At 40.8% G+C, this 15,139-nt stretch overlaps 1 protein-coding gene across 10 annotated transcripts in view; it reads left to right on the forward strand.

Annotated features, from left to right (window-relative positions):
• Window positions 1-14,409, forward strand: part of LOC124149902 (glycerol-3-phosphate dehydrogenase, mitochondrial-like) — a 51,951-nt gene extending 37,542 nt beyond the window's left edge. For 5 of the 10 annotated variants that reach the window (XR_007218101.1, XM_048382154.1, XM_048382156.1 and 2 more), the window contains 2 exons: window positions 6,192-6,290; window positions 11,895-14,409. Coding sequence is in view for 8 of the 10 variants with exons in the window: in XM_048382154.1 (XP_048238111.1) it covers window positions 6,192-6,290; window positions 11,895-12,008 (213 nt within the window). In the remaining 2 variants the exon portion in view is untranslated. Of the gene's footprint in view, window positions 1-6,191; window positions 6,291-8,742; window positions 8,787-10,944; window positions 11,009-11,894 lie in introns of all 10 variants that reach the window. The other 5 variants (XM_048382159.1, XM_048382160.1, XM_048382157.1 and 2 more) reach the window with 3 other exon arrangements.
• Window positions 14,410-15,139: the final 730 nt, after the last annotated feature.

A 15,139-nucleotide genomic window follows, 5' to 3' on the forward strand; every position in this document is an offset into this window, starting at 1 on the left:
AGACCACGGAGGTGGTCCCTCTACTTTTACTTTAAATTAGATGACAACTGAAGATCAATTTAGCTGACTTGTGAAAATAAGAATGAATTTGTCACCTGGATTTGATTAGGATTTCTTGCACTAAAATTTACTTTTCTTTCGGTTTGGAAAAATACTGTTGAAATCGTCGAAAATAGATGGACATAATCTTGTGAGAAAAATGTGGATAGTGTTACTAAAACAAAATGTCTTCCATGTAGGAAATTATTATACAATTATTGATGTTTGTAAAATAATATTATTTAAAGAATTCAGAAAAGTATGTTTTGAGATTATTCTGCCTCCACCCATCAGACATTTCACATTACACATTCAAACCATATGATCATACTCTCTCTTCACATCAAACATGCAACATGACACATTCAAACCATCTGATCATACTCTCTCTTGACATCAAACATGCAACATGACACATTCAAACCATATGATCATACTCTCTCTTCACATCAAACATGCAACATGACACATTCAAACCATCTGATCATACTCTCTCTTGACATCAAACATGCAACATGACACATTCAAACCATATGATCATACTCTCTCTTCACATCAAACATGCAACATGACACATTCAAACCATCTGATCATACTCTCTCTTCACATCAAACATGCAACATGACACATTCAAACCATCTGATCATACTCTCTCTTCACATCAAACATGCAACATGACACATTCAAACCATCTGATCATACTCTCTCTTCACATCAAACATGCAACATGACACATTCAAACCATATGATCATACTCTCTCTTCACATCAAACATGCAACATGACACATTCAAACCATCTGATCATACTCTCTCTTCACATCAAACATGCAACATGACACATTCAAACCATCTGATCATACTCTCTCTTCACATCAAACATGCAACATGACACATTCAAAACATATGATCATACTCTCTCTTCACATCAAACATGCAACATGACACATTCAAACCATATGATCATACTCTCTCTTCACATCAAACATGCAACATGACACATTCAAACCATATGATCATACTCTCTCTTCACATCAAACATGCAACATGACACATTCAAACCATATGATCATACTCTCTCTTGACATCAAACATGCAACATGACACATTCAAACCATCTGATCATACTCTCTCTTCCCATCAAACATGCAACATGACACATTCAAACCATATGATCATACTCTCTCTTCACATCAAACATGCAACATGACACATTCAAACCATCTGATCATACTCTCTCTTCACATCAAACATGCAACATGACACATTCAAACCATATGATCATACTCTCTCTTCACATCAAACATGCAACATGACACATTCAAACCATCTGATCATACTCTCTCTTCACATCAAACATGCAACATGACACATTCAAACCATATGATCATACTCTCTCTTCACATCAAACATGCAACATGACACATTCAAACCATATGATCATACTCTCTCTTCACATCAAACATGCAACATGACACATTCAAACCATCTGATCATACTCTCTCTTCACATCAAACATGCAACATGACACATTCAAACCATCTGATCATACTCTCTCTTCACATCAAACATGCAACATGACACATTCAAACCACCTGATCATACTGTCTCCAGTTCAAACCATATGATAAAAACCTTTTGAATCCTTAAACAGCAACACTTCCCCTACTTCGCAGCTGAAGATTTCCCTTCCTATAACCTCTGTTCACGTGAATGTACCTGGTGAGCTACGGAGCCTTCATGCTACTCTTGCTAGTTGTCATCTGGTATGAGTTCATTTCAGTAGAATACGGACATCGTGTTTCAATGTATGACACAAATGAATTCTTGACTTCAGAATATTATTAATATTCTCAAATATTCACTTTTAGTGGCAAAAATGATATTGGGAAGATTTACTGTTATAAACTAACAATAGACCAATAGGCTTCAGCATATCACAGTAAGCTTCACCTAACCCGGAACCTGAGACACAGTGGGCCTTCAAGGTGGTGCAGGGAGACTAGTCTGACTACAATGACTGCTTACATGGCTGTATTTCTGTGAGGAGATTGCTGCTGTCGGAGCAATGATTTCACTGCTCCAGATTCAAACACGCTTTGTTGATCCTGCATCCGTGTACCAGACATATGGCAGACCACTTGAAAATCTGATTCATTTCATTTTACTTCACTTCACCAGATAAATTCCTCCAAAACCCACACGACAGTGTTTCAGAAAAAAAAATGCCGTGAAGTTATCTTATTCCTTTCTTTAATCCTTAATCATGTTAAGTCTTTATGCACATTGTAGTGATAAGTCTGTCAAAGTCCATTTATTGTCAAAACGTCTGTTGGCCAGCACAGGATTTTTATGTGGCCGAGTAGTTGAGAATGTCATGAGAGGATTGGACAGATGCAATGACTGAACACGTTAGCTAGTGCATGGATGGGTGATCATCAGTGCTAGGACTTGGATGCCTGATCATCAGAGCTAGTACTTGGATGCCTGATCATCAGGGCTAGTACTTGGATGCCTGATCATCAGAGCTAGTCCTTGGATGGGTGACAATCAGAACTAGGACTTGGATGCCTGATCATCAGAGCTAGGACTTAGATGCCTGATCATCAGAGCTAGTACGTGGATGGGTGATCATCAGAGCTAGTGCTTGGATGGGTGATCAACAGAGCTAGGACTTGGATGGGTGATCAGGGCTCGTACTTGGATGGGTGATCAGAGCTAATACTTGGATGTGTGATCATCAGAGCTAGTACTTGGATGGGTGATCAGAGCTAGTACTTGGATGGGTGATCATCAGAGCTAGGATTTGGATGGGTGATCATCAGAGCTAGTACTTGGATGGGTGATCATCAGAGCTAGTACTTGGATGTGTGATCAGAGCTCGTACTTGGATGGGTGATCATCAGAGCTAGGACTTGGATGGGTGATCATCAGAGCTAGGACTTGGATGGGTGATCATCAGAGCTAGTACTTGGATGGGTGATCATCAGAGCTAGTACTTGGATGGGTGATCAGAGCTAGTACTTGGATGGGTGATTATCAGAGCTAGTACTTGGATGGGTGATCAGAGCTAGTACTTGGATGGGTGATCATCAGAGCTAGGATTTGGATGGGTGATCATCAGAGCTAGTACTTGGATGGTTGATCATCAGAGCTAGTACTTGGATGTGTGATCAGAGCTCGTACTTGGATGGGTGATCATCAGAGCTAGGACTTGGATGGGTGATCATCAGAGCTAGGACTTGGATGGGTGATCATCAGACCTAGTACTTGGATGGGTGATCATCAGAGCTAGTACTTGGATGGGTGATCAGAGCTAGTACTTGGATGGGTGATCATCAGAGCTAGGACTTGGATGGGTGATCATCAGAGCTAGTACTTGGATGGGTGATCAGGGCTCGTACTTGGATAGGTGATCAGAGCTAATACTTGGATGTGTGATCATCAGAGCTTGTACTTTGATTGCTGATCAAAGCTAGTACTTGGATGGGTGATCAGAGCTAGTACTTGGATGGGTGATCATCAGAGCTAGTACTTGAATGTGTGATCAGAGCTAGTACTTGGATGTGTGATCAGAGCTAGTACTTGGATGTGTGATTAGAGCTAGTACTTGGATGGGTGATCAGAGCTAGTACTTGGATGGGTTATCAAAGCTCATACTTGGATGTGTGATCAGGGCTAGTACTTGGATGGGTGATCAGAGCTCGTGCTTGAATGGGTGATCATCAGAGCTAGTACTTGGATGTGTGATCATCAGAGCTAGTACTTGGATTTGTGATCAGGGCTAGTGCTTGGATGTGTGATCAGAGCTCGTACTTGGATGGGTGATCATCAGAGCTAGGACTTGGATGGGTGATCATCAGAGCTAGGACTTGGATGGGTGATCATCAGAGCTAGTACTTGGATGTGTGATCAGGGCTAGTACTTGGATGGGTGATCAGAGCTAGTACTTGGATGGGTGATCATCAGAGCTAGTACCTGGATGGGTGATCATCAGAGCTAGTGCTTGGATGGGTGATCAGGGCTCGTACTTGGATGGGTGATCATCAGAGCTAGTACTTGGATGGATGATCAGAGCTAGTACCTGGATGTGTGATCATCAGAGCTAGTACCTGGATGGGTGATCATCAGAGCTAATGCTTGGATGGGTGATCAGCGCTAGTACTTGGATGGGTGATCATCAGAGCTAGTACTTGGATGGATGATCATCAGAGCTAGTGCTTGGATGGGTGATCAGGGCTCGTACTTGGATGGGTGATCATCAGAGCTAGTACTTGGATGGGTGATCATCATAGCTAGTGCTTGGATGGGTGATCAGATCTAGTACTTGGATGGGTCATCAGCATGGAAGGACTCTAGGAATGACTACAAGAACATAGTATAGTATAATGACTTTCTTGAGAGTATTGTTCGTAGGAAATACTGAAAATTGATAAAAACATAGGACCAAAAAATTCTAATTCTATTCTACATTTGTGAAAATATGGGTCTATAAGAAAAAAAATAACCTGCCCAATGCTATGACTGTGTACTCTTATTCTTTGACTTTTATTTTATTGTGGTATCGTACTCCTAACACCTCATCACCTCCACACCTGGGTTCATCACTTCACACAGACTGCTGTACACAAGATCACCAGACACAGAGGACTGTAGCTGAATGACAGCTGACTCCATGATGGATCGATGCATGACCCAAGTCTGTGGGAATCCATGACAAAATACGTCCCAGTTTGCATGCTGTAAGAGCTGACAGTTGGTTCCGGTGAATGACCTGGCTGATTGTGTGTGATTGTACCCTGACAGTGCAACCCCTCACTCATGATGTCATCCATTGACTTGATTACTTGCAAGACTCTGTCATAGCTGGATGGAAACAACATTCACTCACTCACTCACTCACTCACTCACTCAGTGACCATAAATCATCTAGCTAAGGCCATAAATAAATATATTATTAGACTTTCATCTCTATAAGAATCACCAACCTCACATAATTCAATGGTCCCTAAGGACCTCCAGACAAAGACATCGGTGTGTTCCTTTATTCCTTTATTTGATTCAATATATTGCTCAAAAATAGTTGAGGACCACCCGATTCTTTCCTATTACTATGGTTAATCTGTCATGCCATGTTGTATACACCATAGTCCCACCAAACATTCACACTTCATGCGAATCTCACCTGGTGACGGGGGCACAGGTGGCCCAGTCATCTAAGGCGCCGCGATTTGCTGTGCAGTGTTGCGTCCCTTGGGCACACCAGAAACCTATGATTGTGGGTTCGAATCCCGGTTCGCCCCGATTTTGTTTCTAGGTTTGTTAGCACCATACCCATGCTCGTGGGTTTCACCGAAGTGGTAAACGTCCGAGACTTGCATCACTTGGGGCTTTCCTCCAACATTAAGCTGACACGCCGCGATATAACTGGAATACTGTTAAAAGCGGCGTTAAACCCCACTCACTCACTCACTCACTCACCTGGTCACACTTGATGTACACAGATGCCTTCAACAGTTTGTTTAAAAATAAAAATAAAGTCCTCTTGGCTCACATTTTAAAATTTGGATGAAAATCTAATAATTCATTTATTGTGGCCTTATCTCCTCATTGAACATTGATGCTGTAGAGCAGTATGTCATATACTTTGTACATGTCATTAACACATTCGCTCAAGTCTAACTTGCAAGATGGGTTTGTGTTCAAGTAGCCTGTTTCTAACATTTTGCATAGACAGAAATGATGTGTTAAACTCGCTTCATTGATACCTGTATGTTGTTATAACAACTATATAGATGTAGATATTAACATGACCAACCGTCATCGTAGTCTGCTTGAACAGTGGAGGAACTAAAACTGATATTTTCTGTCCATTTGGATCCATTGTTTTGAAATTCAAATGAGATTCTTTAAGTCATGAAATTTTCAATAATTATATGCACCTTATTTGATAAAATTGAACTTTTGGTTAACCACCTACAGAATTTGTGAAGAAATTTAAATCATTAAAACTACCTTGAAATAGATTTACTAGATTTTCCATTTTCAGATGAAATTTGAGGAATAACTATTATGTCTCAAGTCTTCATCCTCTCATAGACATGTTTGTACTGTGTGGAACGCTGCATTGTAACCGGCATGTTGTCTCTTGCAGAAAATTGGAGAAAGAGTGACTGAAGATCAGCTTCATGACATTCTCAGTGAAGTCGACCTCAACAAGAATGCTCAAGTTGACCTTGGCGAGTACCTCCAGGTAAGAGGGCTTGTGGTTTCGTCAGTTTGTATGTACAATCCGCTCTTCCTGGAGGAAGGGTTTATATTTATGCCTGGCAATCATCTCAGAACAGGTGTTCACATTGTCGGGTAATCTGCTTAGAACAGGTGTTCACATTGTCGGGTAAATGAAACAGAGCACATGTTCACTTTGTCAGGTAAACAGCTCAGAACAGGTGTTTTCTTTTTGACAATCATCTCAGATCAGATGTTCACTGTGTCTTGGAAAATGTTTATTTCCACTTCGACTTGGAGCCGAATATCAACCTCTAAGCCAGTCCAGTTAAATGACTGTTACATTGTCGGAGGTTTCCTTTCTGAGAGGTCCAGCGCACGTGTCCTTAAAGTCCACAATCTGCATCACTTCAGGCTCCGCTCCTACATGATTCTCTGAAAAATACTGTTTAGATAAGCAACTCCCTCACTATCCTTATCAGAGGTGTTTACTGATCAGGTGTTCACTCTTTGAGGTGTTGACTGGTGCTCAATCTGAAATGTGTTCACTGGCCAGATGTTCAATCTCAGAGGTGTTCACTGGCCAGGTGTTCAATCTCAGAGGTGTTCACTGGCCAGGTGTTCAATCTCAGAGGTGTTCACTGACCAGGTGTTCAATCTCAGAGGTGTTCACTGACCAGGTGTTCAATCTCAGAGGTGTTCACTGGCCAGGTGTTCAATCTCAGAGGTGTTCACTGACCAGGTGTTCAATCTCTGAGGTGTTCACTGGCCAGGTGTTCAATCTCAGAGGTGTTCACTGACCAGGTGTTCAATCTCAGAGGTGTTCACTGACCAGGTGTTCAATCTCAGAGGTGTTCACTGGCCAGGTGTTCAATCTCAGAGGTGTTCACTGACCAGGTGTTCAATCTCTGAAGTGTTCACTGGCCAGGTGTTCAATCTTAGAGGTGTTCACTGGCCAGGTGTTTAATCTTAGAGGTGTTCTCTAGCCAGATGTTCACTAATACAGCTGCTTCTTGAGACACATTGAAATGTTCAAGGTCTCAATCCCACCACTCAATAGTATACATATGTACAAATGTTGAAAACGTCCAAATCCTGCTCCCACACATACTGCCTAGCAGTAGACATGGTTAGAGTTGTCTCTGTGAGGCTTGGGTGTCACTGTTCTGTGCTCTGCACACTGTAGAGGCAAAATTTATGCACAATGAAATGCAGTGAGGTTTCTGTACCAAAACATTATGTATTGAACTTGGTGAAAGGTCCATATCACAAGCAGTAGCCAATCATTTTCAAGATGCATTTTTCAATGACATTGGCAAAGCATGGCCATGATGGCCGAGCTGTCATCGTTATGATACAGCAAGCCAGGATATTTTCATTCTTTTCAAAGAAACTAAATGATGATCATGATGAAACAAGGAAATGCCAGTCGATAGTTTGCAAGGTAGCCTGTCAAGTAAGGTTGCCAAACTTAGGTATGCACCTCAGGTGTTTCAATGGAATTGGCTTGCCCTTTATCTGTAGCTTAGACCACGACCAAAAATACTATGTCCTAGATCATGTGTTCTATCACCAGCTTGAGACTGGCCTTCAATAACAACTGTACTTCTTGTGTGTCCGTCCTCATCCTCCCATGTTAGTTGTGGCTGGAGCAGCCATGCTTGTACAGCCCTATAACGCCCACCCTATAACGCCCACCCTGTCTTGTGTGAGGCTAGGCCTCTGTGCTGCAGTAGGCTATATGGTTGCAGGGAGAAATCTAGTAATGACCACCGTCAGTATGACAAAAATAGTTGTAGTACACATGGATTGATTTTTGTTTTGTTCCTAATGTGGACAATACCAGCATGAAGTCCGTTTCCTTCGTGGTTTGAGGAGCAGTTCTTGAATCTCTGGTCACACAGATATTTTTTGCAAATGTGGGTGAGGTATGAACTGAGGGACAGACCCCTTCCTTCAGACAGCAGATGTCGTGGAGTCACCAGATAATGTCAAGATAAATATGTTTATCATATAATGGGTAGGTTCCTCGGCAGGATAAAGCCAACGGATAAAAACGATATCCGTTTGGGTCATATGCGGATAGTGATGCAAATATCAAAGGTCAAGTAGGACTACTTTCGCTGTTTATACTAACATGGCGTCGCCCTCGTCATTCGGCGATTGAGTCAGAATTAACCAAGGCTCGCTAAATACAATGTTTATTCCTAATGCAGGATATTTAGCTTCCCCAAACACACTCGCGTGATAACCTCTATGTCTGCGACACTACATAAGAAGTTAGCAAGGTCATTTTTGACTTTGTATTGGTGTTATTTACAAACCCGATGGAACCAGAATCTGGAATAGTTGTACCAGTTGCAAATGTCTCAGTAGTGCCTCGAACTATTGAAATCGTCTGTGTAAAACTGCCCTCAATAGACACCCCTAGTGGTATGAGAAATATCTCATGTCATAAGTATATCCTTTTGTTACAGACAAACAAAAGCACAAACACTTGTTGCCATGGTAACCTTGGTAGGTAAGGGAGGATGGTGTGGTTTGCATTTACAACGCGATTGTTCCAGATTACTTGCCTCTCCTTCTGTAGTTTCCATCCTCACCGAGGGTTTTACTTTCAACACTTGTCTGTCGTGGTGTATCATGCATTTCAATCTTAATTCAATCATTATCTTAAAATCAATCTTGGTTCATCATTCATTTCTCTCAGAAATCAATCATTGCCTGTGAGGGTTTCACTTTTGACACTTGTCTTTGTGGTGTATCATGCAATTCAATCTTAAATCAATCATTATCTTAAAATCAATCTTGGTTCATCATTCATTTGTCTCAGAAATCAATCATTGCCTGTGAGGGTTTCACTTTTGACACTTGTCTTTGTGGTGTATCATGCAATTCAATCTTAAATCAATCATTATCTTAAAATCAATCTTGGTTCATCATTCGTTTGTCTCAGAAATCAATCATTGCCTGTGAGGGTTTCACTTTTGACACTTGTCTTTGTGGTGTATCATGCATTTCAATCTTAATTCAATCATTACCTATTGGGATTTCATTCTCAAATCAATCTTGGTTCATCATTCATTTGTCTCAGAAATCAATCATTGCCTGTGAGGGTTTCACTTTTGACACTTGTCTTTGTGGTGTATCATGCATTTCACTCTTAATTCAATCATTACCTATTGGGGATTCATTCTTAAATCAATCAGGGTACATCATCCATTGGGGTTTTGCTATCAAATCGGTCATGATATTGTGAGCTTTACCTCCAGATCCATCATGGTATGGTGTCACTCTTAAATCAATCATTGTCTTTTGGTTGCCATTGGTCTTGGGTCAAAATAGGTCCACAGAACATGATGTATTTGATACCTCAAAGTAGTTAGAGGTACCATGTCTGAGGTCAGAATCGGTCCCCTGGACTTGATATCAGTGATACTACTGACAGAGGTACATTTGACCAGTGGCCCTGTGCTCATAGGTTTTCCCAAAGTGGAAATCACATAAACCTCATGTAAGTTCACATTTGGGACTTTCTTCAACATTTAAAACTGACCATCAGGAAATAATATTATCACTTGTACATAAAGTAAAAATTGCGCTCTCACAGTTTTTTTAGTTTTTTATTTGTATAATTATTTTAGTTTCAGGTGTATAATCTGTTTTTTATCTTTTTCATCAGAAATATGATTTAGTTACTGTAGGGAAATAAAATTGATAAACCCTCTTTTCCTGCTTTTACCTGTTTTGTTTGCACCAGACCTGGGACCAGAATAGCTCCATAGGTTGTCTCCCTGTCAGCATTCTAGGGCAGAATAAGTTCCCACAATCCAATCATGGGGATTCCAGTGCAGAATGAATTCTTATTAGCCCATTGTTTCCCTTGGATATTGGAGAAGAATAGGTCCCCAGTACCTCATGTTTGAGGAATAGGCTATCCTTGTTCTGGAAGAACCTATGTATCCTGGAGGTGTAATATATGTCCATGGAAGGAAGGCAATCCACCCCCCATTAGACACCAGCCCTCGATCTTGTCCTCAGATGTCCTAGATGTGTGCCATGCCAGAGATTAATAGGTCCCAACTACCACATAATTGTCAATTGGGAGGATTCCGCAGCACAACAGATCACAAGTCCTCCAGTACTGACCAACTTTGCAGATTCCAAATAATAGATCCCAATGCCCCATGATTGTCTCCCCATGGTAGACTACGTCCCCAATGCCCCATGCTTGTCTTCCCCATGGTAGACTACATCCCCAATGCCACATGCTTGTCTCACCATGGTAGACTAGGTCCCCAATGCTTGTCTCCCATGGTAGACTACATCCCCAATGCCACATGCTTGTCTCCCCATGGTAGACTACATCCCCAATGCCACATGCTTGTCTCACCATGGTAGACTACATCCCCAATGCCACATGCTTGTCTCACCATGGTAGACTAGGTCCCCAATGCCCCATGATTGTCTCTCCATGGCAGACTACATCCCCAATGCCACATGCCGGAGATTCCATGATAGGTCACTAATGCCAGATATATTATTCTACATTGTTCCCCTCGTGGAGTCAGAGAGAAAGGTCATGTGCCATCCTTGCTGTGTCAGGCCCTGTACATTCAGACCTGTGTTATATGTGCCATCCGTTCCCTGCTTACCAGCTTCTGTTTGCTTTCTCCCAGCTTGTTAGTGTGCTGAAAGTCAAGCAGCAGGCTGTGGCGTCCGTGACCTCCAAGCTGGACCAGTGTGAGCTACACCAAAGCATTAAAGGGGGACCAGGCTTAAGTCAGTGGGCAGGCCTAGCAAATTTGATTCAGATCATCAAAAATCCGTTTTGTTTATCTGGAAACAGAAGTGTATGTGCATCAGTCTAGCAGTGAATGAGTACCCTAATCACATAGAAACAGTGTCTGTGTCTGACACAATTTACAACATCTTCACAAAGGTTGGATACTGGCCGAAAGCTTGGAGCGTGGTTCCCCTTTTAAGAACCTATTGGTATGCATTGCTTTACTATGCAACTGTCACAGGCTTCCTTCCGCCTCCTTCTTTCACTTCCTTCCTTCCACAGCCAAAGTTTCTGTTTTGTTTCTTTTCGCATGATTTTCTCCTTTTATGAGTTGGTTTTAGTTTGGGTTTTTTTGTCAATAGGATTTAAAGTAATTGATAAATAGCAAAATATATTTTATTCTTAATGTTGGCAATTTACATAGGAATAAGCGAATGAGTTAAGATTTTATGTTTCCACGGCAATCTTTGAGCCATAGACTGGAGAACAGAAGAAGTAAACTTTTCCACTAAATGTACATCTTGTATTGTACATATTGATATATCCGTGCACAACCAAGTCTTTTGGTGGCAGTTGTTTCTGTAACAGCACAGTTTCAGACACGCCTACTTGTTGTTTCAACTTTCTACCTTGTCTCTGACAGACTGGTTTCTGTGTATGACCAATGTCAGCTTCACTCCATGCTGGATTACCACAGTGAGATGACCTCTTCTGTAGAGATGTATGATATAGGATGATACCATGCTAGTGGGGATAATGATGATAATGATTAGTTTCTGGCCAATGGTAACTATCACTAAGGAAATGTTGTTGCTGATGACCTGATGACCTGTTATGTTGTAGCTCATGAGTGCTCTTAAGAGTGGCCGGGTGTCCAACTCACGACTAGCCATGGCAGCGGAGCAGAGCGCAGAAAGAGAGAAGATTCCAGTGGAGAGGAGTGGCGGGGGAGTGTAATACTAGGGAGTGGAGGAGCAGACCGGCAGATGACCATGGAGTTTATCACAGTCAGATTCTCCAGCAGCAGGCTGTGGATCTCATCATGTTTGATAGATTGTTTGTTGGGAGACTGCTGTTGCCATGGTGACATGTAGTTTTCTGTACTGACCAAACCTGTAGTAACCTCATAGGATGGCAGTTGGAACCAATTACAGCTCTCTAAGATATAGCATATATATCATTCCAGCTTGCTCTGTTGACTATTGTGATATATACCCTAGCATCTTCCTCTTAACTTACTTCATGGATAAAATGTGCTGAGATAGTGAAGCCTTAAGAAGCAGATGTACCAACTCAGTTAAGAGTTCTATGGTTATCAATATAAGCAGTGATCACTAACTATGACGTTATCAAAGCCTGTAAGTACCTTTCTAAGGTTTCTTCTAATAATTTTGGTTTTGTTGTTTGAAAACAGTCTGTAGGAAAATATTATATTTGTTGTTTACATTAATCAGTTACGATGAACATATTTTCACAAAACAAATTGAAGGTGATGTTTTATTTATTGATGATCCTATTGTTAAACCTTGTGATGATGGTTTATGAAGTACTCACAGGTATTGCCTTACAGACCACACGTAGTATGTACCTGTTTTTAAATACATTATCATAGAACTAGATCCTAATATTTATATCCCTATAGATTGGTTGACCTGTATAGCTCAGTGTATTTTTTCAGTTATGCGTCATGTGTTCAAACCGTGTGATTTGTATTAACACTGGTTATTGATGCAAGGCATACAATGCCTGTTTCAGCTTGTACTGTAAACTAGGTACAGCATGTTGACTTCGTCTCATATCTGTGTTGTAATGTTAAACAGTGTATTTTGTATCTTGCGCCAAAAGATACAGACGATGTTTGGAAAATTGATTACGAGGGCATTTTTTGTCACAAGGGTAAACTCCTACCATATTTGACTAGAATAATTTGCAGGAGTAATGAGGATATATATACTTTCTGAAACTGCGGTGCAAATTCTGATGAATACATAATAATAAGTTTCTTTGAAAACAGTATTTGATTACATGGCAGTACTGCTCCTTTTCTTCTTACACCAGATGTGAAGTCTGTTTACGATGTTAGTGTTGAAAGTCCAGGTAAGGAAGGTTTCATCAAGAAGATAAGAGAGTCCATTTGTTTGCAGCAGTACAGATACAATGCCTGATATGGACTGACATCCATGTAAACTTTTCATCCAAGTACATTTCTGATGTTTCAAGTTGAAGTGATCATTTACAACAGTGCTACCCATATCAAGGATTGCCTATATCAAGGAATGTAAAACCTCAAGAAATAATTTGAATTATGGTTTCATGTTGTGTTGATTATTTACGACAGTCAATATCTAGCTCAGTTATTTATGATGAAGGCCATGTACAGCTGATTTTGAAATGAGTTCAGCTTAGGTGAATTCTATGTGCACATATTGAAAACAGACTCCTTTGAGCTGTGAATGAATCTCTATTTTTCCAATTAGATGGTAGATAATGTACTGTATATGCATGTTTGATTTGTTTACCATTTCATTTCTGTAAAACCTTTTTCTCTCATTTCCATGGAAGGCAATAAAATATATTCTTGTTTCTGATGACTCTCCTCAATTTTAGTGTTATTTTTTTTTTTTATTTAGTAGGTCACTAGTGAACTTGAATTGCCTGGACCTGTGACCTATTTGGCCGCACCCCTGTGCCTCATGATATAAGACCACATGGATGAGGTCACCATGGGTTATTTCCCCTTAAGGGCAGTGGCGTAGCCTAGTGTTTAAGCATTCACTCACACACCAAAGGCCAAGATTTGATTCCCCACATGGGAACAATGTGTGAAGCCCATTTCTGGTGTGCCCTGCCGTGATGTTGCTGGAATATTGCTAGAAGCTGCATAAACGCATACTCATTCTCTATTTCTTGTGTGAATCGGACACACCAGGAATGGCATAGAGTGGGCAAGAGTGGAAATCCAGTACAAATAAGAATCTTGAGTTGAGTCTTTCAACAGCGTTTAACAAATAAAAAGATATTTTGGTGGGGGCATTTTTAGGGGCAGGCCAGTCATGAGAAACAAGACATGTATTTAAGCAGCCAATGCAAGTGTGCTAATGTATTGTTGTTACTTTACATGATTTGTTAAAGTTGTTATATTTTCCCATGCTGACATATCCTGCTGTACCACCATCCTTGTTCTCAATGGTCCTGTGTGATGCTGTGATCTGTTCAACTGTACATCAGACTCCCACCAAAGCAGGTGCTTTAAATAGATTGAATACAGGAAATATATTTTGTTATTTTGTCGATGTAAAGCCAGTTCTTCAGGTAGACCGTCTCACAATCTGAGAAATAAAACAGCTGTTTTCTCTGATATGAGTTAAGTTGATTCATCCATATGAAAATATTTCAGGACCTGTGAAGACCTGGGGTGGAATAGGTCTTCAGCAACCCGCGCTTGATGTAAGAGGTGACGAGCCGCTCGTTGACTTTGTTGATGCATGCCACGTATCCCAATTGCATGGATTGATGCTCATGATGTCAATCACTGGATTGTCTGGTCCAGACTCGATTATTTACAGACCGCCGTCATATAGCTGGAATATTACTGAATGCAGTGTTAAACAACAAACAATCTGAAAATATTTCAGAGATTCTGACGGGCTTTATGTGTGATTGTTGGTGTTTTGTGTTGAAATGCTTCTATAAACATGCATAAAAACACCCATGTGCTGGTAACCAGTGTATATTTAGCAATTGAAGAGTATTCCTGGTGTGTTCTGATGTTCCCACTGTTCTTCAAGCTGTGTACTCCATAATCAGACTCATTTGGAGGCTAGGTCTTCATGTGCTCTCAAATATTGTTCTGGTAATTCTCTATTTTGTGTCCCTCAGGCAAGCCAGAATCCAATGTCTGCATATTGCTCATGGTCATTGGTTTCACAAAGTTGTCAAAATCTAAGATTTCGGTTTTTCTCCCACATAAGCTGACATGCAATGATAAACTGAAATACTGTTAAAAACATTACATCCAACTCACTGAAACTCACACACCCCAAATCCCACTCACTCACTCACTCACATGTGTGAGTGTATGCTCTCAA

Source organism: Haliotis rufescens, unplaced genomic scaffold (genome assembly GCF_023055435.1).
Source record: "Haliotis rufescens isolate VD_foot unplaced genomic scaffold, xgHalRufe1.0.p SCAF_4, whole genome shotgun sequence".
Classification (NCBI taxonomy): Eukaryota; Metazoa; Mollusca; class Gastropoda; order Lepetellida; family Haliotidae; genus Haliotis; species Haliotis rufescens.